Source organism: Sapajus apella, unplaced genomic scaffold (genome assembly GCF_009761245.1).
Source record: "Sapajus apella isolate SASKATOON/1434 unplaced genomic scaffold, GSC_monkey_1.0 scaffold36, whole genome shotgun sequence".
NCBI lineage: Eukaryota > Metazoa > Chordata > Mammalia > Primates > Cebidae > Sapajus > Sapajus apella.
In genome coordinates, this window is record NW_022436976.1 from 8,522,018 (window position 1) to 8,545,811 (window position 23,794).

The window sequence follows — 23,794 nt, forward strand, 5'->3', positions numbered from 1 at the left end:
TAAAAAAAAAAAAAAAAAAAAAAAAAAAAAGAAAGTACATTCATCCATTTAAAATTAAAATGTCAATGAGGTGCGTTGTCTCCAGCCTGCAATCCCAGAACTTTGGGAGGCTGAGGTGGGAGGATCATTTGAGGACAGGAGTTCAAGGCTAGCCTGGGAAACATAGCAAGACCTCCTCTCTACTAAACAATAAAAGTAAGCCAGGTGTGGTGGCACATGCTTGTAGCCCCAGCTATTCAAGAGGCCGAGGCAGGAGAATTACTTGAGCCCAGGAATTAGAGGTTGCAGTGAGCACCACTGCATTCCAGCTTGGGTGAGAGAGAAATAGAAATCTTGTCTCAAAAAAAAATTGTCTACATTATTATGTATGTATAATTTATTATGATTCCCTGCCATGGTATCCAGCCACCGAGACAACCCTAAATGTTCCCATTCCCACCTCCTGTTACTTACATCCTGTGTGATCCCCTCCCACATTGTGTCAGTGTTGGTCTGTATTACCAGTGGCGGAAGTGGTAACATTTCCACATACAGGTTATAAAAGACATTGTGTCTTTTACCTTGCTATTTCTTGGATTATTTATCCCAGAGGAAGCCAGCTGCCACGTTTTTTTGTTTTTTTTTTTTTTTTTCATAGAGACAGGGTCTTATTATGTTGCCCAGGCTGTTCTCACACTTCTGGGCTCCAGCATTTCTCCTGCCCCAGCCTTCCAAAGTGCCATGATTACAGGCATGACCCACCATGCTTGGCCAGCTGCTATGTCTTAAGACACTCAGGCAGCCCTATTGAGAGGTCTAGTTGGTAGGAACTAAAGTCTCTTGCCAATGGCCAGCAAGGGACTAAGGCCTCCTGACAACAGAAATGTGAATGAGAAAATCTTAGAAGCAAACTTTCCACTCCCAGTCAGGCCTTCAGATGACTGCAACTTAAGGAGAGAACCACCAGACTAAGCCATTCCTGAATTACCAGCCCTCACAAACTGTGTAAGGTCATGTTTGTTCTTTTGAGCTGCTAAAATTTTGGGATAATTTGTTTTAACAGACTGTGAATATAACTGCTTTAACATTTATTATCCATCTTCATCTTCTACCACATTATTTTGTTGGTCCTTTGTAAAATTCCTGGGACAATTCTCACACCGAGTTATTATTAAATAAGAATTAGCAAAGTTCTGAATGTCATATATTTCAAGTGCTTTCTAATTCAAAGTACTTCTCTATATTCAAGTACCATGGTATCATTTCAAACATAGCAAATTATAAAAGTTCTGTAATTTCCTATATATAAATGTACTTTGTAAAAGGCTTCTGTGACTCACATAAAAGACATATTTGATGTGCCAGTTGCTTTGCTGTGGCTTTTAAGTAAAGAATAAAAAGTGTCATAGAAGGAAGGCTGTTTTTCTTCTCTGTAGTAGAATACAGCCCTTCCCTGCCCAGATGATGAAGGTTACTGAAGGGTTTTCACTGTTCAGATATAGAAAAAGCCAAAGAAAGAACTTCAGCAGACAGAAGAGCTTGTGCAGCCTGATCAAAGATGTCAGTGGCATAAGAAGAGAAAGAGATCAAGGGTGAAGAAGTGGCAGGATAAAGTATCAGAGAATACAGGGCAGAGGAGGAAACACTGCAGAAAAAACAGAAGTCAAAAGCAGCATAAGAACAGTGAGTTTAGAAAGATTAACAAAGTGAATTTATAAAGATTTCCAGCAAAGTCCGTTAAGGTCTAACAACAGGACATTGAGATGTTTGCAGAGAAGTATTTTAAACATACATAAGACTTCAGAGAGAGATGTTTAAAGTGCAAAACATTAAGTTCAGATAGTGGGATCAAAGAAGATGCATGAGACAGGAGTATGGCAGATAATGACGAAACAGAAAATGAGATTGAGATGCTGCGCGAGTTTCCCATTGCACTCTAACCCCGTATGCCAGCTAGGGAGATTCCCTCATGTTTGTATGCTTTGATTATTAATAGATTTCAGTTTATATGTTTAATAATTCTAAAAGTATAACTATACACATTTATAGCATATATAATTATTCTAAAATAAACCTATATGTTAAAAGTCCAAAACTAAGAATCTGTTTTCATATCCAGGTGACTTACATCTGGTGACTATGGTGGTATCCAGGTGGCATCCCTCTCCTTGACTAAATATACCTGAATCCTTTTTTTTTTTTTGAAACTGAGTCTCGTTCTGTTGCCCAGGCTGGAGTGCAGTGGTGTGATCTTGGCTCACCGCAACCTCCACCTCCTAGGTTCAAGCAATTATCCTGCCTCAGCCTCCTAAGTAGCTGGGATTACAGGTGTGTGCCACCACACCTGGCTAATTTTTGTATTTTTAGTAGGGACAGGATTTCGGCATGTTGGCCAGGCTGGTCTCAAACTCCTGACCTCAGGTGATCTGCCTGCCTCAGTTTCCCAAAGTGCTGGGATTACAGGCATGAGCCACTGCACCTGGCCATATATCTGAAACCTTTTGAAGAAGTGATGAGAAGGGAGGTTCAGGTCATGTCTGAATAGGAATGATGCATATACATCAATATAAGTTTATATAATCCTTGATGGTATTATCATCCAAACACTTTAATTAAAACACAAGTATTTTCCCTTTATTCATCACAGAACTGTCTGTTTCCTTACATTGGTACATGGAGAAAAGATAAATTTTGTAACCTTTGTTTTTAATTTTATTTACTTTTTTGAAACGGAGTTTAGCTCTTGTCACCCAGGCTGGAGTGCAATGGCGTGATGTCGGCTCACTGCAACCTCTGCCTCCTGGGTTCAAGCAATTCTCCTGACTCAGCCTCCCGAGTAGCTAGGATTACAGGTGCATACCGCCACATCTGGCTAATTTTTGTATTTTTAGTGGAGACAGCGTTTTGCCATGTTGGCCAGGAAAGTCTTGTTCTCCTGACCTCGTGATCCACCTGCCTCAGTCTCAAAGAGTGCTGGGATTACAGGTGTCCGCCACCATGCCCAGCTAATTTTTGGATTTTTAGTAGAGATGGGGTTTCACTGTGTTGTCTAGGCTGGTCTCAGACTCCTGACCTCAGGTGATCCACTTGCCTCAACCTCCCAAAGTGCTGGGATTACAGGCATGAGCCATCACACCTGGCCTTTGATTTTTTATTTTAATGATAAAGTTTTATATTGGATCACAATGCTTCTGCAGTTGTTCTGTTCTCTATGCCATATATATGGGACTTATGGAGACCGAACATTCTCATATAGAGTCTGATGAAACAAGTGTGACCTCATAATTATGTATTAACATTGTTTAAAATAATCAATAGATCAGCAAGACGTACTATCACTTTTTTATTTGGCAGTAATAGTAATACATCCATGTTACAGTGCTTATTTTGGCTAAAGAGCCAGTGCAATTTTTTTGCTACTGTAGTGTTTTACTTTTACACAAATTAATGAGTGCGGTCCTTACATTTATGAAATAGAAACACTTACTGATAGCAGCCAAGTGAAGCTAACACATGGTTGTTCTCAAACTAAACAAAACAATAACATAATCGTTAGGAACAAAGTAGGAATGTTCTTATTTCCATTAATCACAGATTTTATATAAATTCTTAAATGTCACATACATATTTCTTAATCTGACTAAGCAAAAAAAAACCCTGAATTCAGCTTAATTCCTATAATCATTTTGAAATTTACATCAAATAATTTCTGAGTATATATTCACATTAAAATAAAAGTAAATGGGTTATATAAACGTTAAAATTTCTGATTATGAAAAGTTATAGAGAAGTTCACTAAATGTTACTTTGGCATTCCTATTTCCTAGGCTTACAGGAATTACTAAGAATTCCTTTGCAATGCAAATAATCACTCTCTTAGAAATTAAATTTAAGTAGAAAATGTTACATTTTAAGGCAAGAAAACATTTGTATATATTTTTATAAAGTCAGTTAATTCAACAAATCAACAGAATCATAGTAAATGGATGCAAATAAAGAATATTACTTTATGAGAAAAACAAAGTTCTTTGGAGCTTACTGTTAAATGGAAAACTTGTCTTCTTTTTTAAAAGATAATTCTGTTATGATACTTAATAAACATAATCTTAACCTTCAAGAAGAAGTAAGTACTTTAAAGAGTACTTACTTAAATAAGTACTTAAAAGAGTTGAACAAAAATGTAGAGAAATCAAAATATAAAAAAGAAAATTAAAAGAAATACCAAATGTAAATTGCCTGAAAATTGATCTTCTTTCTTCCAAACAAAAGGCCATTTTCTCAGGACTAACTAATTAAAGGCCCTCTTATAATTGACATATGGAAGTGGATGGTGGGATGTATAGTAGCAAGGGCAATTTCCTGCTAATACTACCACTAGTCAGTGTTTAAACAGGGTTTACCCTAAAAGGCTCTAAACTAATAATTTTTAAAACATTGCTTTTGCTACTTAACCTAGTTTTAAGGCAAATGGAAACTATTACATATGTCTTTTTTTTTTTTTTTTTGAGATGGAGTTTTGCTCTTGTTGCCCAGGCTAGAGCGCCTTGGCACAATCTTGGCTCACTGCAACCTCCACCTCCCAGGTTCAAGGATTCTCCTGCCTCAGCCTCCTGAGTAGCTGGGATTACAGGCACGCGCCACCATGCCCAGCTAATTTTGTATTTTTAGTAGAGATGGGGTTTCTCCATGTTGGTCAGGCTGGCCTTGAACTCCCAAAGTGCTGGGATTACAGGCGTGAGGCACTGCGCCTGGCCTGTTATCTGTCTTAAGTACCCTTCTGCATTCAGTCAGAAATGTTCTCTCAAGAGGACATTTCCTTTAAAAAGTTCAAGTTTCTTCTCTCACAATAGAGAGGTTTTTCCTATACTTATTATCCTGAAATTCTATTTGGTCACTCTTACCTCTTTTGTGAAAGGCCACAAAGAAAGCATCTTGCTAAAGTAGCAGATACTGAACTGACCAGAAACAAACTCAAGCACTGAATTTGACAAACCAACCTCCTGAATATAAGCAACTTTTCAAAGATGAAATGTAAAAGAGAAAAACAAACAACAAACAAAAAACAACACCTTCTAGAAAGCCATTCAACTTATCTCATAAAATTAATTCCCCAGAGTTATCCCACATAGTAGCAGCATTATCAAATAGTGCAATTCTTCAAAACTGATTTCAAATAATATCTTTCTAAAATAAAAAAGTAATTATGCTTACTTACAGCTTTTCTTATAAAACCACAGCTTAAAACACTTAGCCCTCAAATGGGTAAATCAATATAGGCAATAACTGCCTTGTCTACGTGGTAATGAAATGCATGTGCACACACACATGTCTGTGTATCATTCAAGACCAGCGATACCGCAGCAAGGTAAAAACATGGAATGTTAAAAAAAAAAAAAAGTAAACAGTAAATAATGGAATTTTTAGTTTTGGTACTTCTCATCATATTCCCATCAATAAGAAGAATTATAAATAGGTAATTGTTCAATTAAGCATCTATGTAAGAAAAGTCTAGGAGCTATATACTACAGAACAGTGATAATTTGTATTTTAATGCCAAATAACCTACAAAGTACATGCAAAACAGCATGATTCTGAATATTTTGTAGTTAATTTACACAAATATGGCACATACAGAAATTAAAAATCTTAAAAGATTATGCTCCCCCCCAAACACTTTTCATCTTCTATTTATTAATCAGAAACTAGGCACTTTAATCTAAAAATTCACTTTTTAAAGATGCATTTTAGGAGTCAGAGATGGTGACACATGCCTCTGGTGTGAGAAGCTGAGACTGAGGTGAGCACACTGCACTGCAGCCTGCGCAACAGAGCGAGACCCCGTCTCTTAAAAGAAGAAAAAAACCAATGCATTTTAGGTCCTGTTGTGCAGTTCACTCCTAAAATGAATAAAGCCCATTTTAGGAGCAAACAAACAAATCTACTCTACTTACATACTAAGTTAGCCACTCCAAATAAGTGGCATATTATTTAGAAAAAAAATTAATACAACTCTGAAAGCATTTAATATATTCTTACAGAAGAACCTCACTCATAAAAACAACTCATTTGTTTATAGGTTTATCATAATGAACATAAAATATATACTTCCATATCATTACAACATTTTTGTTTTACATTCAAGGGAGGAAACAAACCCTTCTTTAAAACGTCAATAATATTCAAAGTGTGAATATTTTAAAAATATGGGCATAATATGACAAATTCCCACTGTGCTGAGTTTTCTGTGGGAATAACTAAAAGGCAGCTTTGTAGGAGAAAGGAGAAATTATTTTACTCTACCAAGTTTTATACCTTCAGATGTTGACAGTCTCCAAATAATATTAAATTTTAAATTACCTTTATTAATTAATAAATGTTATCTTTTTAATCAATACTCCAGGGAAAAAATGCTCTAATGTATAAAAAGAAAGTTCTTCAGTCTCTTTGTAACTTACAGGACCAACAGTAACATATTTCAGAAGCTACAGTTAATATAATATAAATTTGTAAACTGTAAATTTCTCAATGTCAATTCATTTAAATGTTTTATTTTATTTATTCACTTTTGAGATAGGGTCTTACTCTGTTGCCCAGGCTGGAGTGCAGTGGTGCAATCAGGGCTCACGACAGCCTTGACCTTCTGGACTCAAGTTATCCTCCCACCTCAGCCTCCCAAGTAGCTGGGGCCACAGGCACAAACCACTATATCCCACTAATTAATTTAATTTAATTTATTTTTTGAGACAGAGTCTCACTCTCTTGCCCAAGCTGGAGTGCTGTGGTGCGATCTTGGCTCACTGCAACCTCCACCTCCTCGGTACAAGCAATTCTCCTCTCTCAGCCTTCCTAGTCACTGGGACTATAGGCACACGCCACCATGCCTGGCTAATGTTTGTATTTTTAGTACAGATGGGGTTTCACCATATTGGTGAGGCTAGTCTCGAACTCCTGACCTCAGGTGATCCGCCTGCCTTAGCCTCCCAAAGTGCTGAGATTACAGGCATGAACTACCATGCCTGGCCTATTTAAAAAAAAAAAAAATTAATATTTCCATGGAACTCTGCTTGATACCACCTAATTTATTTTTGTATTTGCGTAGAGATGGGGGGGAGTTCTCCTGTATGTTGTCCAGGCCAGTTTAAACCACCGGGCCTCAAACTATCCTCCTGCCTCAGCCTCCCGAAGAGTTATGGGCATGAGCTACCACAAGTGGTCCATTTAAATGTTCTATAACAATATTCAGTGATTACAGTTTCTTTGATTCAAATACATAAGCAAATGCACAAGCAATAATGTATGCAGTACATACTAAACATCATTACTGCCTAAACTTGATTCAACAAATTAATAACTTTATAATTAAAAATACGTTTCTAGGCAAAGTTAAATACATTGACACTAGAAGTAGTATATTCTTGCACATGTGGGCCACAAAGATCTTGGCTAACATGTATATTTTCAAGGTGCAAAGCAGAAAAACAGCTTTTGAGAATGACAGCTTCAAGACGACAAACCAATTAACTCCCAAATATTGGCTTCAATTCAAGCAATATTTCTGTAAAATACACAACATTTCGTGACTTTGATTATTACCTAATGAGTGTAAAAAGCCACTTTGAATACACTACACAGGAATTCAATGACAGAACTATTGTATAAATACAGTACAGTTGCTCATTTTTACTAGATTTTTTTTCCTCCCTGAATCCACATGCACCAATTCTGTTGATTTTGTTTGTGTGTTACAAAATCAATAGTTACCTTAAAATATTTCATAGCACACTCAAACTGTATGATCCTTATGGTACTTATTGTACTTTGGCTTCCAGTAGCCCAGGAGGCATAACATGACCGTGACTACTTAGACAACTACTCATATGCCTCAGGGCATCTGCTTCAAGATAGGCCATTAAAAGCTCAGTGCGGCGAATGAGTAACTGCTTGAGGTCTTCAGCCAAAGTCTCTGCACTTGAATAACGTACCTTCTCAAAGTCAAAAATGTCTTTGAGAAATAAAAGAACTTGATTCTGGAAAATGGACATAAAACAAATTGGCATTTATTAGACCAAAATCATGTTACATTGAAAAAGCTTCTAATATTATAATGAGCATTGAATCGGGAATCAGAAGAACTGACTTCCAGTGCTAGCTTCATATTTCACTTCCAGTGCTAGCTTCATATTTCATTAGAAAAGGAAACTTGCACAAGTGATTTAACCTTTCCTTTTTGGAGGCTCATTTTCTTTTTCTGTGAAATAAGGGATAATACCGTCCATCCTACTTACTACTCAGGGATGACATGATGATCAAAAAAGACAATGTCTGTGATAGCATGAAGAGGTGGGGAAACATTTTAAGAAAGATAGTTTATAAGAAGTGCCTGTAAACTCTAAAGAACTGTTTAAATGTAAGGGGTTATAGTCCTTTCCCTTCAATGTGACCTTTGAGCATTGCTTCTACTCTAAGACAGAACAATAAACTATTTCTAATAATAGTTTTGAATAAATAATAAAATAATACATTATAATTTTAAATGTGCATTTTTTTGTACAAAAAAAAAAAAAAAAACCCTTAAGGCACATGAAGAATAAAGAACATTTCAGGTCTCAAATCAGTGGTAGATCCTGAAGGATATTTCATCACTGTAAGCAAACTGTAGACTACTAAGTCTCGGCTGTCATGTCACCATAATAGAAAAAAATTTCAAAGAATAAAAAAGAGGAATATCGCCGGGCGCGGTGGCTCAAGCCTGTAATCCCAGCACTTTGGGAGGCCGAGGCGGGTGGATCACGAGGTCAAGAGATCGAGACCATCCTGGTCAACATGGTGAAACCCCGTCTCTACTAAAAATACAAAACATTAGCTGGGCATGGTGACGCGTGCCTGTAATCCCAGCTACTCAGGAGGCTGAGGCAGGAGAATTGCCTGAACCCAGGAGGCGGAGGTTGCGGTGAGCCGAGATTGCGCCATTGCACTCCAGCCTGGGTAACATGAGTGAAACTCTGTCTCCAAAAAAAAAAAAGAAAAAAAAGAGGAATATCTAATTTCTATCTTCCAGAAACGAAATGTTATTAAGAAGTACTAAAAAGACACACTTCATTGATTCACTAGATTTTATATCTGAAAGGGTCATTAGCAATCAACCTGTTAGGCCCCCTCATTTCATAAATAAAAAAAGGAATATCAAAGAATGATTTGCCACAAGTCAGAATGCTCACTGATGAGAGACTTAATTCCCTACCCCTAAAACACATTCCTTACACGTGGGTGGTAAACTACAAAAATCAATGTGTTGTGAATGACAGTAAAATAAACATTTCTAAACCATTTATACAAGTATTACCTTGACAGTGCATAAACATACTTTTAAAAAATGAATGGTATAGTAAAGTAAAACATCTAAACTTTCGAATTGATAATTATGTTTAACATTTGCTCCTTGAAATGCAGCCTAAACTCAAGATTATTACACAGAGAGACTTTCTTTGTCACTTTGCCAGCCAGAAAGTTCTACAAGGAGCTACAACTTGTATTTTGGTAAACTAAAATTGCTGACATTGGGATAGAATGTTAAACTCCCATGTTATTTCTCACAATTTGGATTTTATTATTCATCTCACCTTTAACCACAACTTATTCTATATTACCACATGTGCAATAAAGGTGGATATTGTTTGTAAGTTTCAAAAGTGCCCAGGCATGAAGAACCAACTATCTGCATCACTTTGACTGTCACATGGCGACACCATGCAAGACCATGTATCCCTTGCACTGGGGAATTGATAAGGTGAATGGATTTGCTGAGTCTACTCCAGAATAAAGTACCAAATCTATAAAATACTGGTCCACTATAATAATGGTGGTATTATAAAATGCCAAAAATATTTAATACTGGCATTTAAATGCTGAATTTAGGTGACTTTTGTAACTTTACTCTTAAATAACATTTGTTCTTCAAAAAATGCAAAACAAAACAGAATAAAACCTTATCTCCTTTTTGATTTAGAAAAAGAAGGAAATGATTCAATGACTGAACATACCTTAAAAAAGCAACATAAATCATAGAGAGAATTTCTAGGACCCAAAAAGCCCCAGGCTAGGACAGGGCTGATGTGTTCACAAATGGCATAAAAATGGGCAAAAAATCCATCTGGGATCTGTTGGAAAGTAAAAGAGAATCAAGTTATTTCTACCTTCTTGTATTTGCCTTCTCTAGTACAGAAACTAAAGTTGTTATTTATTATATGACCAGTTGGAGTTTAAGAATTTTTTTAGAACCACAGTCTGGCAACACCTCAAACTCCTGGCCTCAAGCAATCCTCCTGCTTCAGCTTCCTGAGCAGTGGGGACTACAGGCACGCACTACAGTGCAAGGCTCATGACTAGCTCTTTTTGAGGGCAAACCAAGAGTCAAACATGAGCCATGCGATTAAGAAAGTCAATAAGGTTACAAGTAACGTTTAGAGTCATAGAACGTTTGGGACTCCAAGTTTGGATCCCCTTCCACGAACACTCTTGCGGAAGCTGTTTTTCTCTCTCCTGGATTTTCCCTTTGGAGTCCCCTTCCACACACTCTCGTGGAAGCCTGTTTTCCCTCGTAAACTCCATCTCTCTCTATTCCCTTCCACTCAGTGTGGAAGCTGCTTTCCTCTCCTGGATTCCATCTTTCTGGATTCTGTCACTCAGTGTGAGAGTTAGCTGTTTCTCTCTCCTGTTTCTCTCTCTCTAAATAAATAAACCACTTCTACAAACACTGTAAAATTATAAAACAAATAAAAAAAGAGTCATAGAATGTTTTATGTAGATTTCATATCCTAGCCAACAGTTTCAGATGTGCTGAGACACATTTCTTTATTTGTTGTTTGTTTTCTTGAGACAGGATCTCACTCTGTTGCCCAGGCTGAAGTGCACCGGTGCAGTCACGGCTCACGGCGGCCTCAACTTCCCAAGCTTAAGCGATCCTCCCACCTCAAAATCACACGTAGCTGGAACCATAGGTGCACACTACCTCTCCTGGCTAATTTTTTCTATTTTTAGTAGAAACAGATCTCACTATGTTGCTCAGGCTGGTCTTGAACTCCTGGGCTCAAGCAATCCTCCTCAGCCAGCCAAAGTGCTGGGATTACAGGTGTGAACTGCCACACCCAGCCCTTTAAAGTTGTTTTTACCTCATAAAAATGCTTCATAAAAAAGCAATCTGGCCGGGCGTGGTGGCTCACACCTATAATCCCAACACTTTGGGAGGTCAAGGTAGGTGGATCACTTGAGCCCCGGAGTTCAGGACCAGCCTGGGCAACATGGTGAACCATTGTCTCTACAAAAAATGCAACAGTTAGCCAGGCATGGTGGTGTACACCTATAGTCCCAGCTACTCAGGGGGCTGAGGTGGGTGGATCGTTTGAGCCCAGGAGTTGGAGGGTGCAGTGAGCCGAGATCATGCCACTGTACTCCATCCAGCCTGGGTGACAGAGACAGGTGTCTCAAAAAAAAAAAAAAAAAAAAAAGAAAAAAGGAAAAGGCAGTCATATCAGCTTTGCAACCAAACAATAACAAGAATCCTACAGTGTTTCTTAGTTGCGTAAGTTTTATGATTATTAAGACTATCATAGTTTCAGCTATTTAAAAGCCCAACTCAATCACTTAATTATATTAACTGACAAAAAAAAAATCTAGTAAAATGATTAAGGTAAATTACTCTTATTAGAATTCTAACTTTTAATTTAAAAACCCTATATTGGCCGGGCGCAGTGGCTCAAGCCTGTAATCCCAGCACTTTGGGAGGCCGAGGCGGGTGGATCACGAGGTCAAGAGATCGAGACCATCCTGGTCAACATGGTGAAACCCCGTCTCTACTAAAAATACAAAACATTAGCTGGGCATGGTGACGCGTGCCTGTAATCCCAGCTACTCAGGAGGCTGAGGCAGGAGAATTGCCTGAACCCAGGAGGCGGAGGTTGCGGTGAGCCGAGATTGCGCCATTGCACTCCAGCCTGGGTAACAAGAGCGAAACTCCGTCCCAAAAAAAAAAAACAAAAAAAAAAAACCTATATTATGTAAGCATTTAATGGTGTAATTGCCTCTTCCTTTGAAGTATTAGTTCATATAGCTATGTTTTAGGAAATGCCAACTTTATAAAAACTTTTTGAATTTCCCTCGTTAAATAACATACTGTGGGATTTGTTGTACAGCACTGACTAGGGAAAACTACACCTTGAGATTCTGTCTCTTGGAGGGGTTACTTTCTATTTTACAGTCTCCAAGACAATCTTCTAAACCTTGTTTTCTTTCTTTTTTTTCGAGATGGAGTCTCACTCTGTCGCCCAGACTGGAGTCCAGTAGCACTATCTTGGCTCACTGCAAACTCCACCTCCCAGGTTGAAGCAATTCTCCTGCCTCAGCCTCTCGAGTAGCTGGGATTACAGGCGCGTAACACCACACCTGGCTAATTTTTGTTTTTTTAGTAGAGACAGGGTTTTGTCATGTTAGCCAGGCTGGCCTCGAACTCCTGACCTCAGGTGATCCACCCGGTTTGGCTTCCCAAAGTGCTAGTATTATAGGTGTGAGCCACCGCACCCAGCCTAAACCTATTTTTAAAACATAAAATAGCAGCAGTTACCATTTAATGAGTACCCATTATATTCTAGAAAGTGTGCTAGTTTCTACTTAATTTACTAAACTATTCCTTCAAAAGTATGTTGTGTTAACATCATTTTAAACATGTGAAAAATGATACTGGAGAGGGGTTAACCAAACTGCCCTAATTCACACACAGCTAGTTAGTGAAGGCCACAAAGGATGTTCTACATATATTAAAGTTCTAAATCCCATAGACTTGAAATGTATTATGAATTCACAGAAGTGGGAACTTAGTGTGGGCTGAAGCAGAAGAGATAAACTTCAGCAAGGAATAATGTGAGCTGAGCTCAATGATGGGTAGGATTTATTTAACTATAGAGGGAATTTGGCATTTCAGGTATAGGAAACAGTTCCCAAGAGGTGAGACATGGAGGTATCCATGGATACAGAAAGTAGTCGTAGGCCGGGCATGGTGGCTCAGGCCTATAATCCCAGCACTTTGGGAGGCCAAGATAGGTGGATCACTTGAGGTTGGGAGTTTGAGACTAGCCTGGCCAACATGATGAAACCTCGTCTCTACCAAAAATAGAGAAATTAGCCAGGCATGGTGGTAGGCGCCTATAATCCCAGCTACTCGAGAGGCTGAGGCAGAAGAACGCTCGAATCTGGGAGGCGGAGATCGCAGTGAACCGAGATCCTGCCACTGCACTCCAGCCTGGGTGACAGAGTGAGACTTCATTTCAAAAAAAAGTACAATATTTATTCTAAGAAGTAGAAAAATAAAGTTAGACATGTTAACAATAATATTTTTATCATTATTATTACACTACCACTTACTAAACTCTTCACATGTTGAATGTTTAAATTAAGCTTGTTGGTATTATTGCTTTCATCATTACAGCAGTCCTATTAAGTAGGCATTAACACCATTTTGCAAATGGGAAAACTGAGGGTCAGCTGATGGTCAGTAACTTACTGTGATCATGCTAGCCAGTGGGAGAATCCAACCTATGCCTACAGGTCTGTTCCCCAGTCCCAAAGTTAGAATTCATCATCATCATTAAGGGAACCTGCTTACAATATAGGTCTCTGGAATAATTTTAAACAAGAATTATTCAAATATAGGGCGTCCAATATTATTTCAGACAGCACATTCTGAAGATGCTGTGAGGATTATACTTTGAAATCACTGCAACTGGCAGTACTGCCTCAAAGTTGTAAGATTGGAAAATATGGATATGATAAAATACTATAGGTCCTTGGGCAAATAATAATGTTGTAATAGCCAATACTTGTGTAATGCACTATGCCAAGCACTGTTTTAAGCACTTCATACTGAATCTTCAAAAAACCCTCTGAGGGCTAGGCACAGTGGCTCATGCCTGTAATCCCAACACTTTGGGAGGCCGAGACTGGAAGAGCACTTGAGACTGGAAGAGCACACCTGTCGTCCCAGCTACTCAGGGAGGCTGACGCAGGAAGACTGCTTAAGCCCAGGAGTTAGAGGCTGCAGTGAGCTATGATCATGCCACTGTACTCCAGCCTGGATGACAGAATAAGACCCTATCTCTAAAACTAAACTAAACTAAACTAAACTAAACTAAACTAAACTAAACACTATGAGGTAGATACTATTACTATTCTATTTTTAGAGATGAGGAAACTGAGGCATAGACAAGATAAGCAACTTGTCTAAGGTCACATAGCTAGTGTGTGGCATTTGAACCCAATAGTCTCACTCAAGAGTCCATGCCCTTTACTATAGGAGTGTATGAGAAAAACAATGCTTAGCAGGTGAGACAGGTTACAGGGTGTGAGGCATGGAGGCAGAATATAAACTCTGAGACTTTTTATTTGTATTGGCTCCAAACTGAATAAAGCAGCTATTAGAATCACATCTTTATTTCTTAATTGGATTAAATGGAGTGGAATCCACTATAATAAAGACTGTAAAAAATGTTGACCAGGTGTGGTGGCTCACACCTGTAATTCCAGCACTTTGGGAGGCCGAGGTGGGTGGATCACAAGGTCAGGAGTTCGAGATCAGCCTGGCCAACAGGGTGAAACCCAACTCTACTAAAAATACAAAAATTAGCCAGGCGTGGTGGTACAAGCCAATAGTCCCACCTACTCAGGAGGCTGAGGCAGGAGAATTGCTTGAACCCGGAAGGTGGAGGTTGCAGTGAACCAAGATCTCACAAATACACTCTAGCCTGGGTAAAAGAGACAGACTAACTAAAAAAAAAAAAAAAAAAAAAAAAAAAAAAATTAATGTCATTAATAGAAAAAAGAAAAACCTAAAACTTTCAGAGCTGTTTCCAACTCTAAACCCTTCTCTCACTTAGTTGAAATACCATGGATGCCTCAATACTTCCTGCATGGAGCTACATCAAATGCTAAGGATGAGAAAGAAGACCTTCAAAAAAGAAGCCAACCCACTGCCAGTAAGTCAGTCATCTAGCCTGAGGGACAGTCCCTCCTACCCCTCCTACAGCTGCCAATTCCTACAGGAGAAGTGACTCAGCAGCTTCTTTGACAGAATCCTTAAATGATTTAACAAAGGAGTTTAGGGCATAATGAATTTTACCTTCATCTGCTGCCTTTTCTGTTTCAGCACCGACCAACAACTGGAAGCCACAGCCTAAATATGTGCAGAGGAGAAAAGAAAGATTTAAATTTATAGCCATATAAACATTTCCATTTTGAGTAGAAATTCAAAGTTTATGGGTCTAAAAAGTTCGATACATTCATTACTAATAAGAACTAGTCAGGGTCCTCACATTGTTTGAAAATATTAATGAAAAGGTATTTCATTTTTATAAATTTTTAAATCATGAGCAAAGTTGTGTGTTGTAAGGACAAGAAAAAAAGTAAATAACATTTAAAAAATTAAACAAAAAGCCACTAAAGGAAAAAGACTACACTCTGGAACAAGGGAGATTCAATTTTCACAGTTTTAAAGTTCTGTTTTTAAGGGAAAAAAAGTGAAAATATGTGTATATAGAATTCACATACACAAATAAATATTCTCTGTGTAATAATAAAGTAATTTTTTTTTTCTTCTTCTTTTTTTTTTTTTTTGAGACAGGCTCACCCCCATTGCCCAGGCTGAAGTGCAAAGGAGCAATCTCGGCTTACTACAACCTCTACCTCCAAGGCTCAAGTGAACCTCCCACCTCAGCCTCCTGAGTAACTGGGACTACAGGCACGCACCACTGCACCTGGCTAGTTTTTGTATTTTACTGTACAGACAAGGTGTCTCCATGTTGCCCAGGCTGGTCTCGAACTCCTGAGCTCAAGCAATTCACCCACTTGGGCCTTCCAAAGTGCTGGGATTACAGGTGTGAGCCACTGCACCTGGCCTAAAGTAATTTTTTTCTCAAGAACAGTACTATTGGAATATTTGTGAATAGTTAACAGTTTGATCCAAATAAAGAACTAAGAAATACAATCATGATGGGACAAAAGCACCCAGTGGATCCTGAAGATATCTGACTCTTGGAGGTGATTCCAGAAAGAAAAAAAAAAAAAGAAAGAAAAAGAAAAATCTGACCCTACTCTGGAATGACCCAACTTTGATCAAGGTCACTTTAACAGATCAGTTACAGAAATGAAGAACATGTACCTTTCATTATTAAAATATATATTATTTTGGAACTTACTGATATTAAACTTAAAATAATTTAAAATACATTCATTTTTCCTCAATTAAGCTCCAAAATAATTGTGAAATCGCCAACTGGAACCTTTTTTTAAAGGTATCCACATTGCATCATAAAACATGGTATCCACCCTATTTTACTTCCAGGTACACACTTAAAGCCCAACAAAAACCAGTGTCAAACAGATTAGAGAAAAAAAAAACAACAGAAACTAAAGAGAATTTCATCTGAAGATGTTACACTCTATATGCCTAAGCCGATATCAAAGGATGAGTTCAGTTTCTGTAAATTATTCCACAGACAGATAGATATATACGTAAATCTTATTAATCTCCCCAGTTTTGACTTTTCTGTTTTTTTTGGAGATGGAGTTTCGCTCTTGTCCAGGTTGGAGTATAGCTGCACGATTTCAGCTCACTACAACCTCCGTCTCCTGGGTTCAAGCAATTAACACACCTCAGCCTCCTGAATAGCTGGGATTATAGGTGCCCACCACCATGCTAATTTTTATATTTTTAGAAGAGACAGGTTTCACCATTTGGCCAGGCTGGTCTCAAACTCCTGACCTCAAAATGATCCACCTGCCTCAACCTCCCAAAGTGTTGGGATTACAGGCATGAGCCACTGTGCCTGGCCGACCACTTTTTGATCAAACTTAAAAGGCTGAGAAAGGTAAACCACCACTTACTGTTTCTTTGAAGGATGAGTTTAGCCATCGATTATTTACTACATTTTGTATGGATGTGGGTGGGTTTTCCAAATCTTCAAAGGAATCCATTAATATAAAATCCAGAACAACATCATAAAAATTTAGATTTTTCACCTGCATTAAATTATGAGTTGAAACAAAAATTATTATTACATGGAGCTGAAATAAAATCTGAGCCAGGGCTTTATAGTTTTATAACAGCAGAGTTTTTTTAAAAATTTTAATCAGCTTATTCAAAAATAAAAAATAAGAGATAAATATGAAAGCTCACCACCAGAAATTATGATTCACATTATCGCTGCTCCTTCCTAGATCTCAAGTGAAAATCTTTCCTCCTCTCTATTCTAGGAGTCCTTTGTTCATGGTTCTATATAACATCCAGGATGCTCATTCTACTTTGTTATTTAGTTACTGGTATGTGTGCTGCCTTCCCCACCAGATCATAAACATCTTGCTCTTTCATTCATTTATACTTACACACTCTGCATACTACATGCTGTACCAGGTGGTCAGACTTCTAGAGTAAGCAAATTAGATGCCTAGAGTATAGTGGGGAAAACAGCAACAAAATAATCCTGCAAATATCCAGTTATGAACTATGAGAAGCACAATAAAGGAAAAAGTATACTGTGCTCTATTATTTTGGCAGAAATGTGGAGAATGAAACAGAGAGGGGAAAGAGTGAATGCAGGGAGGAAAGGAGTGTGCAGAGAATAAGGAAATAGAAAGACTACTGCTGTAGCCCAGAGAGAAGACAACAGGTGCTTAGGCCAAGAGGGGTTACGGGAAGAGAGGAAAGTTGAAGAAACTGAAAGATATTTAGGAGTTAAAACTGACACTTAGAGATGAATATGATAAAGGGGGTGAGGACCAGGGAGAGGTAAAGGATGAGTCTCAGGCTGCTGGCCTGCAGAACTAAATGGACACTGATTCCATCTCCTGAAAAAGGGAACACTAGGAAAGGAAAGATTATGTCTTCATGTATCTGTACCCACTGTTTTCTCTGCCTAGAATGCCTTTCAGCTCCTTGTAAACTCATTTTTTTTTTTCTTCTGAGACAGAGTCTTGCTCTGCAGCCCAGGTTGGAGTGCATTGGCATGATCTTGGCTCACTGCAGGCTCTGCCTCCCAGGTTCAAGTGATTCTCGTGCCTCAGCCTTCTAAGTAGCTGGGATTACAGACACATACCACCATACTTGACTAAATTTTGTATTTTTAGTAGAGACAGGGTTTCACCACCTTGGCCGGGCTGATCTTCAACTCCCGACCTCAAGTGACCTGCCCACCTTGGCTTCCCAAAGTGCTGGGATTACAGGCATGAGCCACAGCACCTGGTTCTAAATTCTTTTTTTATTTTTATTTTTTGAGACAGAGTCTCACTCTGTCACCCAGGCTGGAGTGCAGTGATGCGATCTCAGCTCACTGCAACCTCCTCCTTCCCTGTTCAAGCGATTCTCCTGCCTCCTTCTGAGCAGCTGGGATTACAAACACATGCCACCATGCCCGGAAAATTTTTGTATTTAGTAGAGATGGGATTTCACCATGTTGGTCAGGCTGGTCTCAAACTCCTGACCTTGTGATTCGCCTACCTTGGCCTCCCAAAGTGCTGGGATTACAGGTGTGAGCCACTGCGCCTGGCTAATATCTATCCATCCATCTTTTTTTTTTTTTTTGAGACAGAGCCTCATTCTGTCACCCAGGCTGGAGTACAGTGGTATGATCTTGGCTCACTGCAACCTCCACCTCCCAGGTTCAAGTGATTCTCATGCCTTAGCCTCCCGAGTAGTTGGGATTACAGGCGTGAGCCATTACACCTGGCTAATTTTTGTATTTTCAGTAGAGACAGGGTTTCGCCACTTTGGCCAGGTTGTTCGTGAACTCCTGACCTCAGGTGATCCACCCAACTTGGCCTCCAAAAGTGCTGGGATCACAGGCGTGAGCCACCACTCCCGGTCCTACATTTATTTCTATATCTATAGCTACATATTTATATTATAAACTGTGAACTTGCACTGATAGCTCTAATTCCAGTCCCAGCTTTTTATACCTCCCTTCTCTGACAGGGAAAATCTGGCTCTGATTTTTCTGTTTACTTATTTGTTCAGTCCTGTGTATACGGCCAATTCCCTAGCCCTACTGAGCTGCTGCTGTTGTACTACCCAAAACTGTCCTTGCATAGGCCACCATTCCTGCTCTGCTAGGGCCCTGCCAATTGACTTTTGGACAGAAGGAAGGGAGATAACAAGGGAAGGAAGGCGGGAGGGAAGGAAGCAAGGAGCCAACAACAGCAAAAAAGGCTTTTAAGAAAACAATCTACAACTATTGTCCCAATGTGTAAGGAGTGTGGTTTATGACTGTCAAAAAAAGGTGTCCTACAGCCATACAATTGGCTTTAGTTTATTTAACAAGGACAAGGAAACAGTAGTCTCAACTCATATAAAATTGCATGCAAATAAGTAACAAAAATAAATATCACAAAAAATTTGAACTTACCCCTCTAGCAGCAAGTTCCATTTCAGTACTACCCCAGTGATCAGTCTGCTCTAAAAAATAGATCATTTCATCAAAAACATCTTCAAACTTCTTTGGATTCTGCAGAAGAAACCACATTTTGACCCTTAACTTTGTAACATTCCACAAAGTTAAGTTACTCTTCAAGTAAGTCTGATGGATCTTAATTCTACTAGGTAACTGGACTAAAATACATTTTAGGTATGCCAAATTTATCTGGTTTACTACTTTGCTGTTGCCACATTTTGCAGAAGCCAAGATGAAGAATGTTAGTAAAATGTCATAAGCAAACTATTTATTACTCAAATATGTATGCCTATTTTGGTTAGTTCTTAAAATGAAAACTTGGTTATAGCAGACATTATGTGAGGCATTTGTTCCAGTTCTGCTTCTTTTGGAAAAAATTACTGAGTTATCTGTCATGAGAAGGCCAAGAAAGCAACCTAAGACTTACACGGGAATCACCCGTATTAATAGTTAGTGTCACCTTACCTATACTTAGCACTTTACATTTACTTAACACTTTATTCTTTAAGTTGCTTTTCCATTTATCATTTATTTAATCATCCTAAAACTCCTCTGAAATGAGGTAATATAAATATAATTCTATTATATAAATGAGAGAATTAAAGTTCAAAGGGATTGAGTCTGAAAACTAGGTGTGCAAGTGGCTCAAGAAAGGCCTGTTTTGTTTTCTCATCATCTGGACAAACCTTGCATAAAGTAAGGTGGATCCTTACAGTCGGAATGAAGGTCTTGTCATTGCTTCTGCCTCATTCAACTCCATGAGGATGAGGCAGCTCAATCTGTACTCCAGATTTCTGAGACCTACACTATTTCTTGTGACCCTCTTCCTGAACAGGATTGAGGGAATAAAAAGAGGAGGCATTAGTAATAATAATAGTGATGGTTACAGCAGCAGAGCTAATGATAATTCTCACCATGACATTCACAGAATTTATGGCAAATTGGAAATACTTATGAGAAACAACTTGGTTGAAATAGTGTGGACTTCAGACATAGTTCAACCCAAGTATAACTCAATGCCCTTTGGGTTATTTATTTTTAAAAAGTGAACCTTTGCCAACTATCTACGAAAACTTTTTCTTCTATTAAAAATTTAATGTCAATCTTCAGTTCAAATGGCAAAAACAACTTTTGTAAATGGTAAAAAACCTGCCAACAGAACAAGTTTACCTTTCGTGCTTTCACAATTAAAGTTGATAAAATTTTCCTTCCACTCTCAGCGAGGAATATCCTGTTGGCTGATTCTGAAAGAATTACCTGAAAAAAAAATTCATCCCCAAAGAAAAAAGAGATCTATAATGAATGTGAATGGACATTCAACTTTACAGCACAAATAATCCTAAAACAGTTAATGCATTGCATGTGGTGCTATTTCAACAGGCAGCTCACAGAGAAAGTCCTGATTTACTAAAATAAAAAGAACTGTAAAAACCTATACTTAAAAAAAGATTAAAGGGAGTTAAATTTGAATTTAATTCTGTTCAACATAATATTATTACAAAGTCTCAAAATTTCCTATAGCCCCCAAACATAATAAAACAAATATAATTTTATTTTCTTTTTAGAAAATCAATTTTATAATTTATTCAAATTAAATCTCAAATACACATTAATTAATAAGAGGGTTTTTATTTTAAGCAGCTATTCTTACATTCCTGAAGCATCAAAATATCCTGTTTTGACAAAGTGTGGTGGGCCTGGGAAGCCGTGGGAGAGGATAACGCAATACAGAAACAAATGAAGGTAAGCGGCGGGGAGGAAAAATAAGTTCAGTAGACCTTATATTTGTCATTAGGATTAGGGATCATCAAGAGCACAGAGCTGTCCTGTTTATTTGCACTGGACTCTATAGCATGAGGGTGAGGATGAGTGGCTGGGTGAAGTCACTTAATGTTAAAAAAAAATACCTGAAAAGCCTGTCGAATACAGTGAAGTTTGGCAAGAAAATCACTGTCTCCGAGGCACTCCAACATTTCAGTTCTATGTAATAAACAGGGGAGACAATTGTTAAACTCCATTCAAGATCAAGCCTACTATAAATTTGGATTCAAACAAGGCTTAACCTCAGGACCTTAATATAAAACATGTTTTTTCAATACTGACAGAACATGTAAAAAATAATTTTTTCTTTACTTGGACCTAAAAACATATTTTCCCCTACTCTCATAAACATTTTTAATAAATATCACTCAAACACTTTAATATCCTTCATAAACATAAACAAAACTGAAATGGTACCTCAGTACTCTGGAGTAAATTTTTCCTTCTTCAACTAAATGCATGGCTTCCTCATAAAACGGGCAGTGACACAGGGACTCCAAGCTGTAGGTATGCCGTACTTCTCTGTGTTCTGCAAGCTAACAGCGCAGTGATTAGAACAGAATACAGGGTAGGTGCAGTGGCTCATGCCTGGTAATCTCAACACTGTGGGAGGATCATCTGAATCCAGGAGTTTGAAACCAGCCTGGGCAACACAGTGAGACCCAGTCTCTACAAAAACCTAAGAAAATTAGTCAGGTATAGAGGCATGCACCTGTGGTCCTAGCTACCCAGGACGTTGACGTGGGAGGATCACTTGAGCACAGGAAATCGAAGTTGCAGGGAGCTGTGACTGTATCATTGCACTCCAGCCTAGTTGGCAGAGCCAGACTCTGTCTCAAAAAAAGAAAAGAAAAAAAAAAAAAGCAGAATACACTGATAGAAGAAAACCTATACAAGAAAGAAAACAGGATTTTGCTAACATCAAAATACACTAAATTTGATTAAACCATAAAAATGATTCAATAGGATTTTACAGCTAATAAAATCTGAATTCATTTTATTTCAAAATTCAGTTGTAAAAAGAGTAGAACTTTTTTTTTTTCTTTTCTTTGACGAGATTGGGCGCATTCAGGAAGGTAAAAGAGTAAAACTTTTAACAAGCTTAGTTCATTCTGAATCCAATTACTTAAATCCATAGAATGTACAGAAAAGAAATACTATAACTTTATTTATTTATTTTTTTGAGACAGGGTCTCATTCTGCTGCCCAGGCTAGAGTACAGTGGCGTGATCATGGCTCACTGCAGCCTCCACCTCCCAGGTTCAAGCAGTTCTCCTGCCTCGGCCTCCCTAGTAGCTGGGATTATAGGCACATGCCACCACACTCAGCTAATTTTTGCATTTTTAGTAGAGATGGGGTTTTGCCATGTTGGTCAGGCTGATCTTGAACTGGCCTCAAGCGATCTACCTGCCTCAGCCTCCCGAAGTGCTGGGATTACAGGTGTGAGCCACCATGTCCGGCCAGCAATACTATATCTTATAGTTTACCAATAAGAACAATGGAAGAAGCATGTTTTAAAAAGAGGAGGAGAATTTTATCATCCAAAGAGTACTTAAAAGTATTATAACCTGTGATTATAATGATGCAAAACTTAGTACAAAAACTTAACAAGCTCAATGTTGCTATTTTAAGAAATATTTCCTTGTTTGTGGCTTTGATTAACTTTTGTATAACAAAGATAGTTATGCTTTTGGTTAGCATAACAGCTCTACAAATGAAATTCCAATCTTCTGACAGTTCATTAAAAAACAATTGCAAACAGTATAGAGTAGCCAGCTAAGCAAAAAAACAAAACAGAACCCAGAAAACTTCTAGAGTGTTTTGTTTGGAAGATACAGGATCTCATTCAGTCACCCAGGCTGTAGTGCAGCGGCACTATCATACCTCTGTAGCCTCAAACTCTTGGGCTAAAGTGCTCCTCCTGCCTCAGCCTCCTGAGTAGCTGGAACTACAGGTACGCGACACCACATCCCACTAATTTAAAAAAATGTGTAGGGGCAAGGTCCGGGTCTGGTGGCTCATGCCCATAATCCCAGCACTTTGGGAGGCTGAGGCGGGCAGATCACCTGAGGTTATGAGTTCAAGACCAGCCTGGCCAACAATTGTTAAACTACATTCAAGCTACTCTGTCTTTAAATAAATAAATAACAAAGCAAAAACAAAACAAAGGACATATGCAACAAAGAGTACAATGAATGTAACGGTACCTCACATTTCAGTACTAAAAACTGAAATTATAGCAGGCACTCTCTCAGACCAGTGGAATAAAACTGGAAATCGACGCTAAAAGGGACCTTCAAAACCAGGCAGATACACAGAAGTTAAATAACCTGCTGCCGAATGAGCATTGGGTCAAAAACAAAATCAAGATGGAAATTTTAAAATTCTTCAAATTGAATGACAAAATGACACAACCTATTAAAACATCTGCGACACAGCAAAGGTGTTGCTAAGAGGAAAGTTCATAGGCCCAACATCAAAAAGTCTGAAACAGCACAAACAATCTAAGG

General features: G+C 38.3%; 1 protein-coding gene across 5 annotated transcripts in view; it reads right to left on the reverse strand.

Moving 5' to 3' along the window:
- MIGA1 (mitoguardin 1) overlaps positions 1 to 23,794 on the reverse strand; it is a 90,299-nt gene that overhangs the window by 5,939 nt on the left and 60,566 nt on the right. The window contains exons 9-17 of one of the 5 annotated variants that reach the window (XM_032296538.1): positions 21,702 to 21,820; positions 21,371 to 21,443; positions 20,634 to 20,720; positions 19,419 to 19,517; positions 16,906 to 17,040; positions 15,143 to 15,196; positions 10,020 to 10,136; positions 7,741 to 8,006; positions 7,014 to 7,534 (exon numbers count right to left, since the gene is read on the reverse strand). In XM_032296538.1, coding sequence (XP_032152429.1) covers positions 7,788 to 8,006; positions 10,020 to 10,136; positions 15,143 to 15,196; positions 16,906 to 17,040; positions 19,419 to 19,517; positions 20,634 to 20,720; positions 21,371 to 21,443; positions 21,702 to 21,820 — 903 coding nt within the window. In that variant the 3' untranslated portion in view covers positions 7,014 to 7,534; positions 7,741 to 7,787. Of the gene's footprint in view, positions 1 to 7,013; positions 8,007 to 10,019; positions 10,137 to 15,142; positions 15,197 to 16,905; positions 17,041 to 19,418; positions 19,518 to 20,633; positions 20,721 to 21,370; positions 21,444 to 21,701; positions 21,821 to 23,794 lie in introns of those variants that run through there. The other 4 variants (XM_032296539.1, XM_032296541.1, XM_032296536.1 and 1 more) reach the window with 4 other exon arrangements.